The sequence below is a fragment of the Pteropus vampyrus genome, unplaced genomic scaffold (assembly GCF_000151845.1).
Source record: "Pteropus vampyrus isolate Shadow unplaced genomic scaffold, Pvam_2.0 Scaffold71, whole genome shotgun sequence".
NCBI lineage: Eukaryota > Metazoa > Chordata > Mammalia > Chiroptera > Pteropodidae > Pteropus > Pteropus vampyrus.
Window position 1 is genome coordinate 3,636,925 of NW_011888852.1, and position 15,235 is coordinate 3,652,159.

General features: G+C 35.1%; 1 protein-coding gene across 1 annotated transcript in view; it reads left to right on the plus strand.

Moving 5' to 3' along the window:
* The window catches only part of NBEA (neurobeachin), a 600,762-nt gene that overhangs the window by 384,279 nt on the left and 201,248 nt on the right, over positions 1 to 15,235 (plus strand). The window contains exon 39 of the mRNA XM_023531608.1: positions 10,177 to 10,320. Within this exon, the coding sequence (XP_023387376.1) occupies positions 10,177 to 10,320 (144 nt within the window). The remainder of the gene's footprint in view (positions 1 to 10,176; positions 10,321 to 15,235) is intronic.

The following is a 15,235-nucleotide window of genomic DNA, read 5'->3' on the forward strand; positions in this document are numbered from 1 at the left end:
TAAAGGAGCAGAGGCGGAGAGTGACCAGCTCCAAGCCTACTCATGGAAGCAGTGACGAAGGACCCGTCCTGCGAGATTAGGAATTTACCAGATGAGCAGGCAAGGGCGGAGGTAATAACGGAAATCACCAAGACACAAAAGCTTAAAAGGGCCTGACTTACTCCTTTGAATGTCCTCAGTATTTGACACTTGATAGCAGGTCACTTTGTAACGATTTCAGGATATATTTTGGTTTCAGATGTTTCATATTTTGAGATAAAAGAAACCCTGTGAAGGCAGGAATCTTATCTTTTATTTATATTTAGAGCACCAACATTAATATAATTTTATGTACTTAGTTACTGTTTTCTATTTAATTGATAATTGGTTATTTTCAAGGTTTACATACAGTATTTTACCCACAGTCCATCATTTTCGGTAGCAGCATCGAAGTACAGGATGTCTATGGAATACATCAGTACAGTATTTTTAAATTCTGATATATGTATTTTATGTCTGTGTTTTATTTTCACTATTAAAGATAAGGCACTGACAAAGAAATATTAATGGATTTATTGCTGAGTGGCATGGGACTGTTCAAAATCTTGCTTATATTCTTTTAGACTAATTTTTCATAACCTGTACACACTATTGCATTTATAAATAATTACTAGAATATGATAAATATATTCATCAAGGTGTATTAAAAATGCTGTGTGAGCTCAGTGAAGGGGGCCGCCTAACTGAAGAAATAGGTTCTAGCTAGACTTGAAAGGATGAATGGAGATCTTCCCAAGCAATGTGGAGAAAGGGACTGCAAAGCACAGTGTAAGGGCGATGGAGCAGAAGATGGTGCGGGGAGATCGTGTGGAGATGGGGCTGAACAGGCTGTTTGGAGTCACATTGTAAAGGAATTTGTGAGTAGAGCTATTAGAGGATTTTTATTTGGGAAAATGACAGACCACAGAAATTAAGTGACATGCTAATTAATAAAATGGTGTGTAGAACAAAAACTCAGTCTAAATGTTATTCTCGTACTATACAGTGTGTTGCTGTAGATAAATTTGGAATTTTCTTAATTGCAAGAACATTATTGAACATTTCCGACTCTAAAGTTGACCTGCTAAATTTTGGCTTATTTATAGCCAGCCTATCTTCTATAAAAATATATCAATACAGATGAACTTAGGGTGTGCGTTCTGTGTCATTTATAAAAATGTATTTTTAAATGGTTTTGGTGTTTTTAAAGTGCTTTAAGTAACCTATATCATCACCATCTTTTTGCTATTCTATTTTTTTATAATTAAAGAAAAAATTTTGTTAATTACCTCTTCCCTCCACATCTGAGCCAGTTGCTTACCTATACAAAACACCTCCTACCCCCATTTCCCAGAGTCTTAAAGTAAATTTTTCACACCGAATGTTGTGACAGACCTTAAATAGAATATGCAGGTATCATTTCCCAGCTCGAGGCCACCCACCGCTGGAGGAAGTCTGCCCCGCCTCACAGCCCTCATTCAAGTTGTATTCATATTTTCCTTCATTCCACTGAGCTGCCAAAACTTACTTTCTTCCATTCTGTTACTCATCTGCCAGCTGGCCCTCTGGACGCATGATGCAAGTTGTCTTTCCTTTGTTCTCTTTTTTGTTTCCCTCCCTCCCTCCCTTTCTTCCTTCCTTCCATCTTTCCTTCCTCCCTTCCTTCCTCCCTTCCTTCCTTTCATCTTTCCCTCCTTCCCTCCCTTCCTTTTTTCCTTTCTTCCTTCCTTCCCTTTCTCCTTTCTCTTTTCCTGAAAAAAAAAAAAAAAAAAAAACATATTCATTGCAGTAAATCTAGAAAATGCCAAGAAAAGTTTAAAGAGGGGAGGAAAAAATCACTTGTAGACAGCAATGTGACGATAGCTGTCTTTACCATTTTTGATGTATTTTATTTGTTTCATGCTAGTCGTTTTATAAACATTCTTTAACATGGAGACCAAACACTAGGGTGTGTACTCAGTCACAAAGATGAGTAATGCATCATCTCTGCTCTTTATGATATTCAGAGGGTTCTAAACTGAGCCAAGTTTTCTGTGTTTTAGTATTTTTTTCAACAAGTTAAATATGCCGTGATTTTTAATATAATGACATTTTATTTAAGATATTTAAAAACCAGCCTAACTTCATTACTAATCAAACTCCTACCAAGTAATATTCAGTCGAAAGTGTAGAGAGATTCTACATTTATCACCATTTATATTCTTAAAATATGGTTTATCCTATTTCCTTTAAAAAGCATAGAATGCAGTTTTCTGCATTCACTCCATTAAGATTATTAAGTTAGCATTTCATACTTATATAATATCATGCTTAAATTCAATAGTATTTTCTTGCACCTTTTTAATTGCATTTTTCAGTTTTCAAATGCTGTTTATGAATATCCCTTTTGTTGGTGTGCTCTAAGAAATATTGCTTACACATGAATATTTTGAATTAGGGAGAAATGAAATTCCGTTTTTGCTGTCAGACCCAAATTGTAAAAATACATTGCATGTCTTTGAAAATCAGTATACTCTATTAGCAGGCCTGTCAATATAAAAAGTGCATTCCATTTCCACCTCTTGTTCTGATAACCTTTTCTGTGTTACTCTGAGGCAGTTCACATAATCAGAGTATATTGTCAGCTTACTGGAGCTGGGGAAGCATGAAATGAAAATCACGTTAATATTGATCCAATTCTTTTACTTGCAAGTGTCCTTGATGTCCTTTTCCACTGAGCAATAACGTTGATGTTAGGTAGACATTTTTTCCCTTTATTTCTTATAGTCCTGTAAATTATTTACAAGCATAACTAATCTGAATAAGAGTTTACCACTTAGAATAAGTCCTATGAACATTTCATCTTAATTAATTGCCATATTGTTAATTCTTCGTGTTCACTCTACAATTGAAATATTCTCTTCGAGCTTTTCAGAAAACAGCTTACCTTCAGATATAATGTTTATGTCTAGTTTAAAACAAACAAAAGTCTACACAAGCTCCTCATTTTTAGCAAAGACACAAAAAATGCCATACTCTGATTTTATGTGATGTATGATGTGTTAAAATGGACCATGAGTAACATCAATTATTGATTCCAGTAAGGAATACCATTTCTGAAATCCTTTATTATAAACTTAAAGTTGGCATCCTGAGTTTTTAATTTTATAGTAGTCTAGATAATAATCTATTTTGGATTGTTCAATATATTCTCTGTTAACAAAAATGACTTGAAGTGAGAACCAAGGTTAAAGCCAGCACATTCAGATGAAACACCTACAAATAAGAAAAGAAGAACTTGATGTCTGAACTGTCCAGATTTTTTTATCTGTATTTATTAATTTTATCAATAACTACTTAGATTTTTACTTAAAGTGTGTTTGAAACAACAAATTGAAACCATCTATTTGATTACAATGTCTAGTTCATTTCTGGAAATACTTGCTTTCATAAAATGATTTTGTATTGATAAAGTGAGGCTGCTGGCTCAGTATCAGGTATAAAAGAACAAAGATACTTGAAATTCTAGTCATTCTTTTGAATAGTGTTTTTATTCAGTATCACTAATACCTTTTACCACTGGGATTTTTCTGCTGCAAAGGCTATTCATTTTTAAATTCTGTTCTGTATAGAACATGGTTTTTTTTTTAGTCTTCAGTAATTATTTTCTTTTATGTCATCATTATTTATGTTCTAAAAGAAGGAAATATGCCTGTGCTATACAGTCAAACAAAATTTAATTTTGATTTTAAATTATTTACAAAGAAAAATAATTACTTTTTAGTAAATGATCGTTAAAGTGTGTTCAATGTATGTACGTACTGCTTTTATCTCACATTAAGGTCAGCATAAAATATTTCTGAGTGATAGATTTGTCAATATAATACTAAGCATTTTTACCTTTTTTGAAATTTTCAAAATTGTAAACTTCGTGAATAGATTGATTCATGCATATTATTGCATGAAATCATGTCACCATATCCAGTGTAATTAGTTCAGATGTATATTTGTCTTTAAATCTTTTCCTTTTAGTGGAAATTGAATAATATCATTTAGAGTTACTAAAAGCATTATTCTCTAAAGGTGTTTATTGCTCTATTTCAGCTTTAATGAGAAAAAGTAATCTTTAAAATTTCCCAAAGTATTCATACTTCTAAAAGAAAGTATTTAAGTGTGAAAAATAAATTGCAGAATTTTATCTTACTTATGTAGGAGTAATTTCGTCAAAACACATTTTAAAAAACTAAAATATATTATTAAATAGTATATATTGATAAAAAAAAACTTTTCCTTCACATGATTGCCATCATATAAAACTATTTTCCAGATGTTTAGAAACATTCGAATTTGATATATTACATTTAGATCAAATAAAATGAGACTAAATTTCTGTTTTGCCCAACTCCCAATAATGGAAGAGAAGTATATATCATGTTATCAACTTTGTTGAGAAAGCAGTTCTTTTCCTTCAAGTACCCAAGATATTAAGAATATACAAAATAAAAAATGCACGTCAAATACACTGATGCCGATTTAATTTTAATTATTTTATTTAATTTCATCTTTAAATGGATAAAATAGTTATTGAGGGAGAACAATTTCCAAAGTAAGCTATTTACACTCCATTTAATTTCACAAACACTTCATGGCACCTGTCTACATGACCCGTCCTGTCTGCAGGGAGCATCCAACCTAGTGGAGGAGTTAAGGCCCATACTGCATTGCAGGGGACGTGGACAGAGTGCTGTGACAGCGTGGTGGAGGGGAGAAGATGATCCAGCCTAAGGAAAGGGTTATCGCTGGGTACCTGTTGTTGGTTCGGCATGATGCTAAGACCTTAGATGGATGCGCTATCTTAAATTGAGTTTTTAGTCCTCAAACAAGCTCGCTTTATTCTTCCTTCACGTAAATCTTAGGCAGCATTATTATAAGCAATAAAGCATTGGCTGTGTTCTTGTTCAGTTTTAACTTACGTACTTAGTAGACTCTTTTAATATTCTCTTGTTAATTTGCTTTATTTATTTTACCAAAATTTTAACAAATTTTTAAAAGTTTATTATATAAATAATCTTTACACATTTTAAAGTACTTTAGCATCCATTGTCTTATTTTAACATTCCAATAACCCTGTGAGAGGTCAGTTGATAAATATTTATTCCTCTTTCACAGATTTGGAAACTGGAGTTAAGATTAGTTTGGATATATTTTGTAATGTGTTCTTAATGGATGTTTGCAGGTAAAATAAAGTAAGAATGGGAAATCACATAGTCCAGCTTTCTCGTTTATGAGGAAACTGTAAAGGACATAAAGAGAAAAGTAATTTAAGTGCCAAGCATTTAAAATGACTAATATGTGAATTATGTTTATGTTTTCATGTTCTCATTCAACAAACATTTAATGATTGCCACTTTGTTTGACATTTGACACACTAGAAATCAAAATCTAACAAGAGAATACCTAAATAAAATATTTCAGAAAAAGTATCAAAAAATAATGATAATATATAGTGACTTGTTTATAAGACACAAAGTTTATACAGAGAAGAGAGTAATCAACTAAAGTGAATCTTGAAGGATAAGGCAGGTAAGAGAATTCCATGTAAGAGAAATTAACGTACATCAGACTTAAAGGTTTGAGACTGTGTGTCATGTTTGAGATCAAAAACATTCAGCTCTTAGGGAATATAAGGTGTGAAGAGATCAAATCAGTAAAATACTGAAGTTAAATAAGCAGAGCCCAGATCATGAATCATGGACCATGTGTTTCAATTGTACAGAGAAATAACATTGAAAATGTATTTTTACATAGTAGATTTATATAAGATTAGGTCGGTAGGTAGGTAGGTAGGTAGATAGATGGGTAGATTGGATGGATGGATGGATGGATGGACGGACAGACGGATGGATGGACGGACAGACAGACGGATGGATGGATGGATGGATGGATGGATGGATGGATGGATGGATGGATGGATGGATGGATGGATAGATAATAGGTGGATAGATACACATATACATACATGATCATTTTTTAAAAACGACAAAGCCAGATAGACATTTTCTTTGAATATTATTAAGATAAGTTAACACCTCCAATTTGTCATTTCCATATTTTAACTTATCTTAAATAACAGTAAAACTATTTTAAATGATAATGCAATTATAGTAGTAATACTAGAGTATGGTAACACTACTAGATACATTTTTGTTCTCTCGTTACTTCACTTGTAAAATATACTTAATTATTAAGAGAAATTTAGTGAAAGGGGCTTTATGTAGGTTCATGTAAAGTAGCTTTTTATATTAGATAACATTTTCACATACAGAGCTTTAAGTATAATATACTTAGAAAGAAATCTAATGCGTATAGAACGCTTTCCTATATTTGTTATTTGTAACATGATGTGGAAAATAGCATAAGTACAATTTCAAATTTGGCTTCCTTAATCTATAATTTGGTGACATTATTTTTATTCTGAAACCTTATAGATTTTATGGCATTTTAATGTTTTCTTAGAAAATAGGCATGTATGTCTATCCTATCCAGCTTTACACATAATCCACATTTTCAAATCTAAGGCATTCTGGTGGTTTGTGGTATTCGCTTGTTAATTTCTTGATGAATGGCTGAAGAGGCCAAGAAGTGCACTCGGTCCAACATGTCTTCTGAAGATAGATGGTCTCAAATAAATTCTCTTCCCAATCACATTTTGATTTGTTGGGTGTTAAACCAATTCTTTCTAAGGACAGCGTTTATAAGCCTTGTAATGAGGCAGCCCTTTGAGACCTTACCTCTTTTTGCCTGTAATTTTGATGAATGAAACTCTAATTCATAAAGGATATTGTGATTGAAAAGCACCTTTGGATCTCGTACACTTTAATTTAGATAAATGTTTGCTGCAGTACCGTAAAATCAGGAAGTTTACTAAGCTTCAAACTGATAACACTTCAACAGAGATAAGTTCAGTGTGTTGGTATGGATAAGACATATTTATTTTACTGCTGTAAAACTAGAGGGGATACAATTAAAAGCTTAGTATACACTTCAGAGCTCACCTTCTTTTGACTACATTTTCCTTATTGGTAAATAGTAATGTTAATAATGAGTTATGCAAAGTTTTTCAATGGCAAAGCAGATTACACACTTGCTTTTTTAGGCTGACACATACATAAAGGATTTTCTTGATAAAGATCCAAGTTCCCTTCTTTGTAACTACATAGATTCTTAAATTTTCCCACAAACTGAAGGCAAATCACCAAGAATCTCTGAGATATCCTGAACCTTCAGATTAAGAAATATCCAGATGTAACTTTTATATCTCAGTTTATTTGCTTATTCACTACTTGTCAGGAGTTGTTCTATGCCAGGCAGTGTGCTGAGAACTGAGAACACAAAGACAGAATGAAGTCATCAACAGCTTCCAAGCTACGTGGACGTAACAAGCAAACAATTGCAATACCAGTAACTTCTGTAGTGCAGATTTATGAGGTGTGGCGGAAGCATAAGGAAAGACCACGCCAACTACCTTAAGAAACCACAGGATAGGGAGCCTTGAACTTCAGTTCAGCAAGTGTTTGTGGCACGCCTGCTGGGTGGCAGACACTGAGGCTGCAGAAGTTAAGCCATAGCGTGTAGTGGAGACAAACACAGCAGATAGCACCTATGCAGTGTGGCTGAGTTCTGTGTAAACTGTGAAAGTTTACACAGAGGGTTTGGTGAGAAAAGGCGCCTGGAGGAGGTGAGTTTTGAAGGTCAAGTAGGAATTGAACAGAGGAGGAAGGGAGGAAAGTACCAGGCAGAGGGAATAATAGTAGCACCGGTAAAGGGGCCTGAGAAAGCATGACATATTTCGGAAGTGGTCCGGTATTGTTTATGGGGGAGTAAGAAGAGATAATGCAAAAACGGTCATAGGAGGATAAAAGGCCTCGATCAGCCATGCTAAGGACTTTAGATTTTATTCTGTCAGTATAAGCCTTGCACTGAGTGTGTTGATTGGGAGGAGTTCGTAAACAGCTGAAGTGGGAAAATGTCCTCAACTTATTTGTGTTTTATAGTAATCACACTGACAGAAGCGTGGCGTGAGTGAGGGAGCTCTGCCTGAGCTAGGGCAGTGCCAGCCACGCGAGGGATGCCCCCCAAGTTTGTGGCTCCAGTAAGTGGCTCGATCAAAGTAGGAGGCGGTTGAGGAGCAGGAGATGATTTGTTGTTGAGGAAGATGCGGGATTGGGACTGTCCCGCTGAAGACATGTAGGAGAAATGTGGCTGTGGGACCTCGAGGGGGACTTCCCAGTCATTCATCACTCGTTTGCTCTCAGATGGTTCAAGCTCTGAGTCTCGCAAATTAAGTTTCTGCCCAAGAAACAAATACATTATAATGATAGCTACCCCTAGAAGATTACTATTGCACTGGCTTTATATTGTCAAGAAACCAAATAACATTAAAATGAGGTTCTGGAGCAGTCAGTAATCAATTCTCAGTTTTCAGTCCAAAAAAAAAGAATTATCCATGGGCCAGGGAGAAAAGAATGCATGTATAACTCGTTTAATTCTCCTCACCTCCCGTGGAGCTTTGACTTGTAATAATACCTTTTGTCCCTGAAGTATTTATCAAAACATATATTTTACAATCTATTACTTTATATCGTTAAGATATTTTTTAACCATGCTCTCTAAATGCTATTATACAGTAAGAGCTAAGATGACAGACTGTACCTCTCAGCCAGTGACACTCTACAGTGCTATTATGATGTAACTGTGTTCCTCGACGTCTGGTTTTTACTCTTCTACGGGCTGCCTTTGGGTCAGTTTGTTAATGTTTTAGCAAACAGGTTTGACTCTGAGTCACCGATGAAAAGAAGTGTGCACGCTGCAGAAAAAGAGGTTGACTCTGTTTTACGACGCATGTGTTACGGCAGCTAGATGCACTTCCAGAAAAATGGTTGAGCAAATATCAGCAGTCAGTAACGGACTGTGTAACGGACTGTTGGAAGTCCTCTGTGGGCCTAGAAGAGTTGACCAAACGTATTATGGTTAAACGGCGAGAATTTTGGCCAAAGTTATGACAAGACTTGGAGAGTAATTGCATGTGTTCACAATATCGTCACATCCCCTGGAACTGTGATACAATGCCACCATATAGGAGGCATTGTATTTCTTGGGCTCCATTTTCACGAATATTATCCAGCACACCAGATGGGATGTGACAGTATTTTCCTAGCTAAGGCTGCTCCTTGAAGCCTATGCCCCAATACGGCAGCTAGAACACAGTAAGTTACAGCACTTTCTTCCAGGTCGAATTTCATCTGCAAGTGTTGTGAAATAGAGACATTGCTTAGCTGTGGTTCATATATATATATAATTTACTTGCAATTCAGACGATAAGTCATTGTCACCTGCCAAAGCACGTGTTCGAATGTAAATATTGAAATATTTGTTAAGCAGTCAAATGCATAACATTGATTGACCTTTTTTGACGCTAGGTCCACTTTTGCTATATTTCCATCTTTCTGGTTATTTTTTTTTTTTTGTATTTGTATTTTGGCCTTTTGTACTAGGTTATATAACAAAGCCAGGATATCACTTTAGAAGAATCATCATTTATTTCATTAATTTCTAAGGAAACAGTCCCATGAAGCACATTTTCTGTCTGCGTCACCCCCAACTCCACCTTTCTGTAGCTGCCCAGTTATCAACCATTTCTCCCTTCAGATGTGAATGCTTTCTGCTTTTCTTCATAGCTGTCATTTTCAAAAACGATCTGATCAATTTTCTAATTCACACAAAGGTATCATTGTATAAAATTGTGTAGTATCGTGGATCAGAAAACCCAGTTTGCGGTGAGATGCAGATTTTCGATAGAAAATGCAGTGAGCTTAGAGCCCCGAGACGTAGATAAGGGAGACTGTCCTCCACGAGCCCCGAGCACTGGGTCTCTCAGCAAGTCACGGAGCTTTCTCAGCCCGTTTCCTCATCTGTAAAACAAGGCTAGGTGGTTACGCTCCCTGCCTTTCTCGCAAAGTTATTTAGAAGACCAAACAAGATAAAGAAGGTAAAAATATTCTTAATTATAAAGTAATGTGTAAATGCAACATGTAATTATGAGAAAGTAATAGATCATTTTTAATACGGAAAGCAAAACAATCGCAGTGACCTGAATTATTCTATGTCGGTTGTAACTAGGCACCGAAGAAGATGTGGTGAAGTCGAAGAAAACGTTCAGGAGTCAGGCGATAGTGAATCAGAATGCAGAGACGGAGCTTATGCTGGAGGGGGACGACGATGCCGTCAGTCTGCTGCAGGAGAAGGAAATCGACAATCTCGCAGGTAAATACTGACATGTTTTTCTTATGTTTGTTGTAAATAATAAATACTCGCGAGGTTCCTGAGTTTAAAAATCTATCTCCTGGTAAATAAGTGTGTGCCACTAGTTGGAACTGTGCTCGCAAATCACGTGCTTTATCTCATGTCTAGTATCAAAGAGAGGAAAATACGTTCAAACAAAGAGGTACTTCGCTGACAGGAAATGAATAGCATCTACTTTCTATATAGTGAAGAGCAACATTTTAATGTAGGAAAAGTAATATATAGCATGCATCGTTCCCATCTAACTGCCTAAATAATTGTGAGGGGCACAAGGTGATGGGCTCACGGACTTACCTGTGACTCAAACATGCTAACAGCCCTGAAGAATAGCCACTTCAGCCAGGCGACCATTGAATTTTCAGTTTCCTCCCTGCTGTCACTCTTTGGAATGTCCCTCCCCATTCCTGGGTTTTTCTGTGTCCCCACTCTGCTAATCCCCACCACTGGCAGCCATTCACCTGGCCGCCCTCAGTTTTCACCTTACGTTAGTGCTGGTCTGGGGTCAAGTCAGAGCAGCATCTGCAGTGACCAGATGGGAAATGGGTATCTTACGGTGTTGGCCCGTAACATTGTTTGGGTTTTAAACCACTTTTGAGAATCTCATGAAAGCAGATCACCTCATGAATGTACACAGGCAGTTTTGTACGCAATTTCAGAGGGTCCACTGATCCCTGGAAACCTGTCTGCAGAATCATACCCTACATCTAAGGTTAAAACTGCTGGCGTAGAGTCTCAAGTGGCTGAGTCTTACTTGACTTCCGTGTTTTCAGCCCATACAGCATTGGGGTGGCAGATTGCAATAGAGAAGTGGACTTATTTTCATCATTCTGTACACAAAATAGCACTCCAGTTTCCAGAAATATGCTGAAAATTATCTGGCATGATTTATGAAGGCCTCCAGTGATATTTCTACCACAGATTTCTCCTTTTATTAAAGAGAAGAGGTATTGTTCATTGTAAACTGGAGATGGCACATTATTCTCCTTCTTTTAGAAAATGTTTAATGAGGTTATTCCAACACCAGTTGCTGGATATGCTTATGTTATTAACATTTCTGTAATCATGAAAACTATTTTTCCTATTTAAAACTAATCTTAAACCTGTGAACAGATGTTTGCCTTGAATTCCTAAGTAAATGTTCATTTGTTTTTGTTGTTTTGTGGTTTGTTTTAATAGTTCAGAGATTTTATCTAAGGCCATTGGGAAGTTTAAGCAAATGAAATCCATTATTTCCTTTTGCCCACAGATTGGTGGTCTTATTCTTGAGCCAAAAGAACTAGAGAAAATTCACAAACATGATTCCTGGCCTTTTTAGATAATGCGTTGCATTTTCTCATTCACATATGCTAACAGATGTGTTCAATAATTATGCAATTTAGTTTAGACTGTCTGATCCTTAGTTCCCGCTAGAGGTAATTAATTAGTGAATACAAATTTGGTTAGTACCTTGAAGTTCATTGTAATAAGATCTGCCGAGTAATACCAGAGGCAAAATCCAATAAAGACTAATAACCCCATTATATTTTTTTCATCTAATGGTAGCTAGAGTAATTATTCACATTAATTTATGCTTATAAACAAAATTCTCAAAATAACATTAAGTTAAAATATCTGAAAAACAATGAAAAGTAGGCTTGAAATAAATTATTTAAAAATCAATTGATGTGATTCTTAACCAATCTACTCTGTCAGAACTCTTCAGACTTCTTTGAATTTTGAACAGATTTGTCTTTGAGCTAATCTGATCCTATCCCTATCCACTGGGTCCTAACTCATACTCTGTTTTGGAATCCTTCTGTCTGAAAAATCTTACAAACGGTCTCAACATATTGATTCCCTGCCTAGTCTATAGTGTTCATTTTTAAAACAGCAGTCCACAGATGTGAACCCGAACTTTGAATATGGTACAAAAGTAGGGGATGGGTGTTTTACAAAGGGAGAAGAAGAGGTCACAGAAATAGTCTGCAGAATTCATTCTGTGAATGGTGAAGCCTATTTATTAATTATTTATTAATCTAGCCTGGCATGATAGTGACAATGTCACATTAAAATCATTTTTAGAATTTAATTGCAAATCGTTATTCTTAAGTTTAAAAAATCAGCTGTTAATGAAGTTTCAGAACACATAAATATGTAACTTTCTATGTTGCTCTGACAAATTGCACAGATAATTATTATCTGTCTCAGAAATTAAAATATGGTAAATAATGTCTTTCTTATTTATAGCTTATCGTTATAAATATCATGATAGTGCTGAACTGCCTAAAGTAAACCTCACTATCACAGGATATCTAAGACCACATTAAAATCCACGTCATAAAATATGTGTATAAAATTAATATAATCTGACTTTCGGTATCTAGAAATAATATGTAAAATAATAAATGCCTGTTTTTCATGTATGACATGAAAGATACAGTTTTATCTTTTAATGACTTAGTGATATGGCTACATATTATTAATATAAGACTATACCTTCAAAAATATAAAAGTAATTATAGTTCTTAGATTTTATATGAATGAATACACCAATTTTATAATAATAACGGTAAACATAAACCTCCTGATTAGCATAATTCATTCTCCTGTCTCACAAAACAAAACGCTCCTTTGCTGACAGGCAGACAGATGAGAAGACCATGCATTATAATTTGCCAGTATGCAGTATTACTTAATAATCAAGTTAAATTCAAGAGAAAAATGTGCTAATTAGAATAGAAACCTAAGGGAAAGTCCTAACTTAGCTAAGATTAATTCTTTTTTTTTCTTTCGGTTTAAAAGATAGGATCAATTTCTGATTATAAAAAGAAAAAAAGAGAATAACTAGCACGTCTTAGTAGGAACCAGGCAGTGTTTCAAGGGTTTTATGTGCAATGACCTATTCAATATTCACAACAACTATATGAGTAGATACTGTTATTACCCTAATTTTATAAATGAGGACGTAGAAACCAAGGGGAAGTACATACGGTTAAGAAGTATATGATTTGAACTAAAATATAAAGTACACAGTTTTAACTAAAATACACCAAGTAGTATATTTAAATATGTATGTTTATATACTTAAAGACTCTTCTAAAATGATGTCAAAGCGAAGTCCTCAGTTAGTAACTCAACTTTTAGACCGGCTTTATTATACGACATTTAGAACTTTGTGTAGACTATGCATAATGATTCATTTTAGTGTTATATACTTGTTCCCCCAAATCATTCTGGTAAGTTAAAAAATTTTGATGGAGTACCTGTAGCACAATTTTATTTAAATATTGACCCTTTTGCATGTTTTCCTCCATTTCCCTTGGAGTTTTCTCGTGTTAATAAAGATCAAATGTTCCACGGCGTTTTACAGATTTAAATGTCATACCATTTTGTTTTACTTTTAGTTCCCTTTCTTCCCAAGCTGTTCATCTCGAGAGGCAAGTTAAATGTGTGTGATTGTTAATTGCTCACTCTATTATGTGTTGTGGCAAATGGCTAATATGATTATAATATAGAAGTATGACAATCAATTAATTATTATATTAATAACACTTAACTTAGTTTATTTTAATTGCTTTTTTAGTTTGTCGTGATTCACCAAAGTGAATTAGCACCTAAGTTTCCTTACATAACTAAAATTTTCAACTTACTATATTTATTTAAAATATGATTTTGTTATTTAAAACATTGAAATTAATAAGTATAATTCACCTAATTTTTATCCAAAATCTCAATTTATTGTAATTTGAAAAGCAAATCAGTTCTGTAAATTATTTTTTAAAAAAACATTGTTTTGTTTATATATGTAAGCTCTTCTTACCAACAATCCATCCATTTAATGTTAAATAACTGAAAATAATTTTCACAGGCCTATGTCAGTGTCCAAACTTCCTCCTTTACCTGAAATATTCTTAGCACATCTCAATTCTACACCCCTTTTTATCACCTCTATCAAAATTTCTGCCCATTTTTAGACCTATTTAAAACACTTTTATGAAGTATTCACTGGTCAGTCTTGTCACTCTATGATATTTTTTGGTAACAACTTTATTGAGGTATAATTCACATACCATACATTTGACCCTTTTAAAGTGCACATTTTAATGACTTTTAGTATATTCATGGAGCCATGCAGCTGTGACCACATTGTGGAGCATTTTATTGCTCCAGAAAGAAGCCTCAGACCCTCTGGCATCCCCTCAGTTCTCACCCCTGTTCACACAGCCGGTGGGACCACTAACGTGCTGTCTGTCTCCATTGATGTGCCTGTTTAGAACATTCCGTATCAGTGGAGTCACAGAATGCGTAATCTTCTGTGCCTGGCTGCTTTTACCTCGCATGTGTTCAAGGTCCATCCACGATGTGGCCTGCGTGTCCTTTCATGGTGGATAATACTCTACCATACGGACGTACCGCGTTCAGTTTATGCGCTCAGTGGTGTCTGCACATTGCTTCGTTTCAAGGCTGCCTTGAACATTCACGTACAACATTTTGTGTAAACGTGTATTTTCCTTTTTCGAGTATATATACCTGGGCGTGGAGTTACTCAGTCAAATAATAACTTTATGTTTACATTTTTGATGAACTGCTAGACTGTTTTTCAAAGTGGCTGCATCATTTTACGTTCCCATCAGCAGCGTGCGAGGGTCCAGTCTCTCCACATCATTCCCAATGCTGGTCCTTTTCTGTCTTTTTTATTACAGCCACCCCATAAAAATTTAATTGTATCATTCTTAAGACACTTGTCACATAAAGCTTTGTATTGTAGATGCTTTTTTGTATGTTTTCTCTCTCCTCTTAGACTGTACATTCCTTAGGGGTAGCGACCATATCCCATGTGCCTTTGAACCATGAAGAAATCCTCTAACACAATTACTTGCCCTTAAGAGGTTTCCAC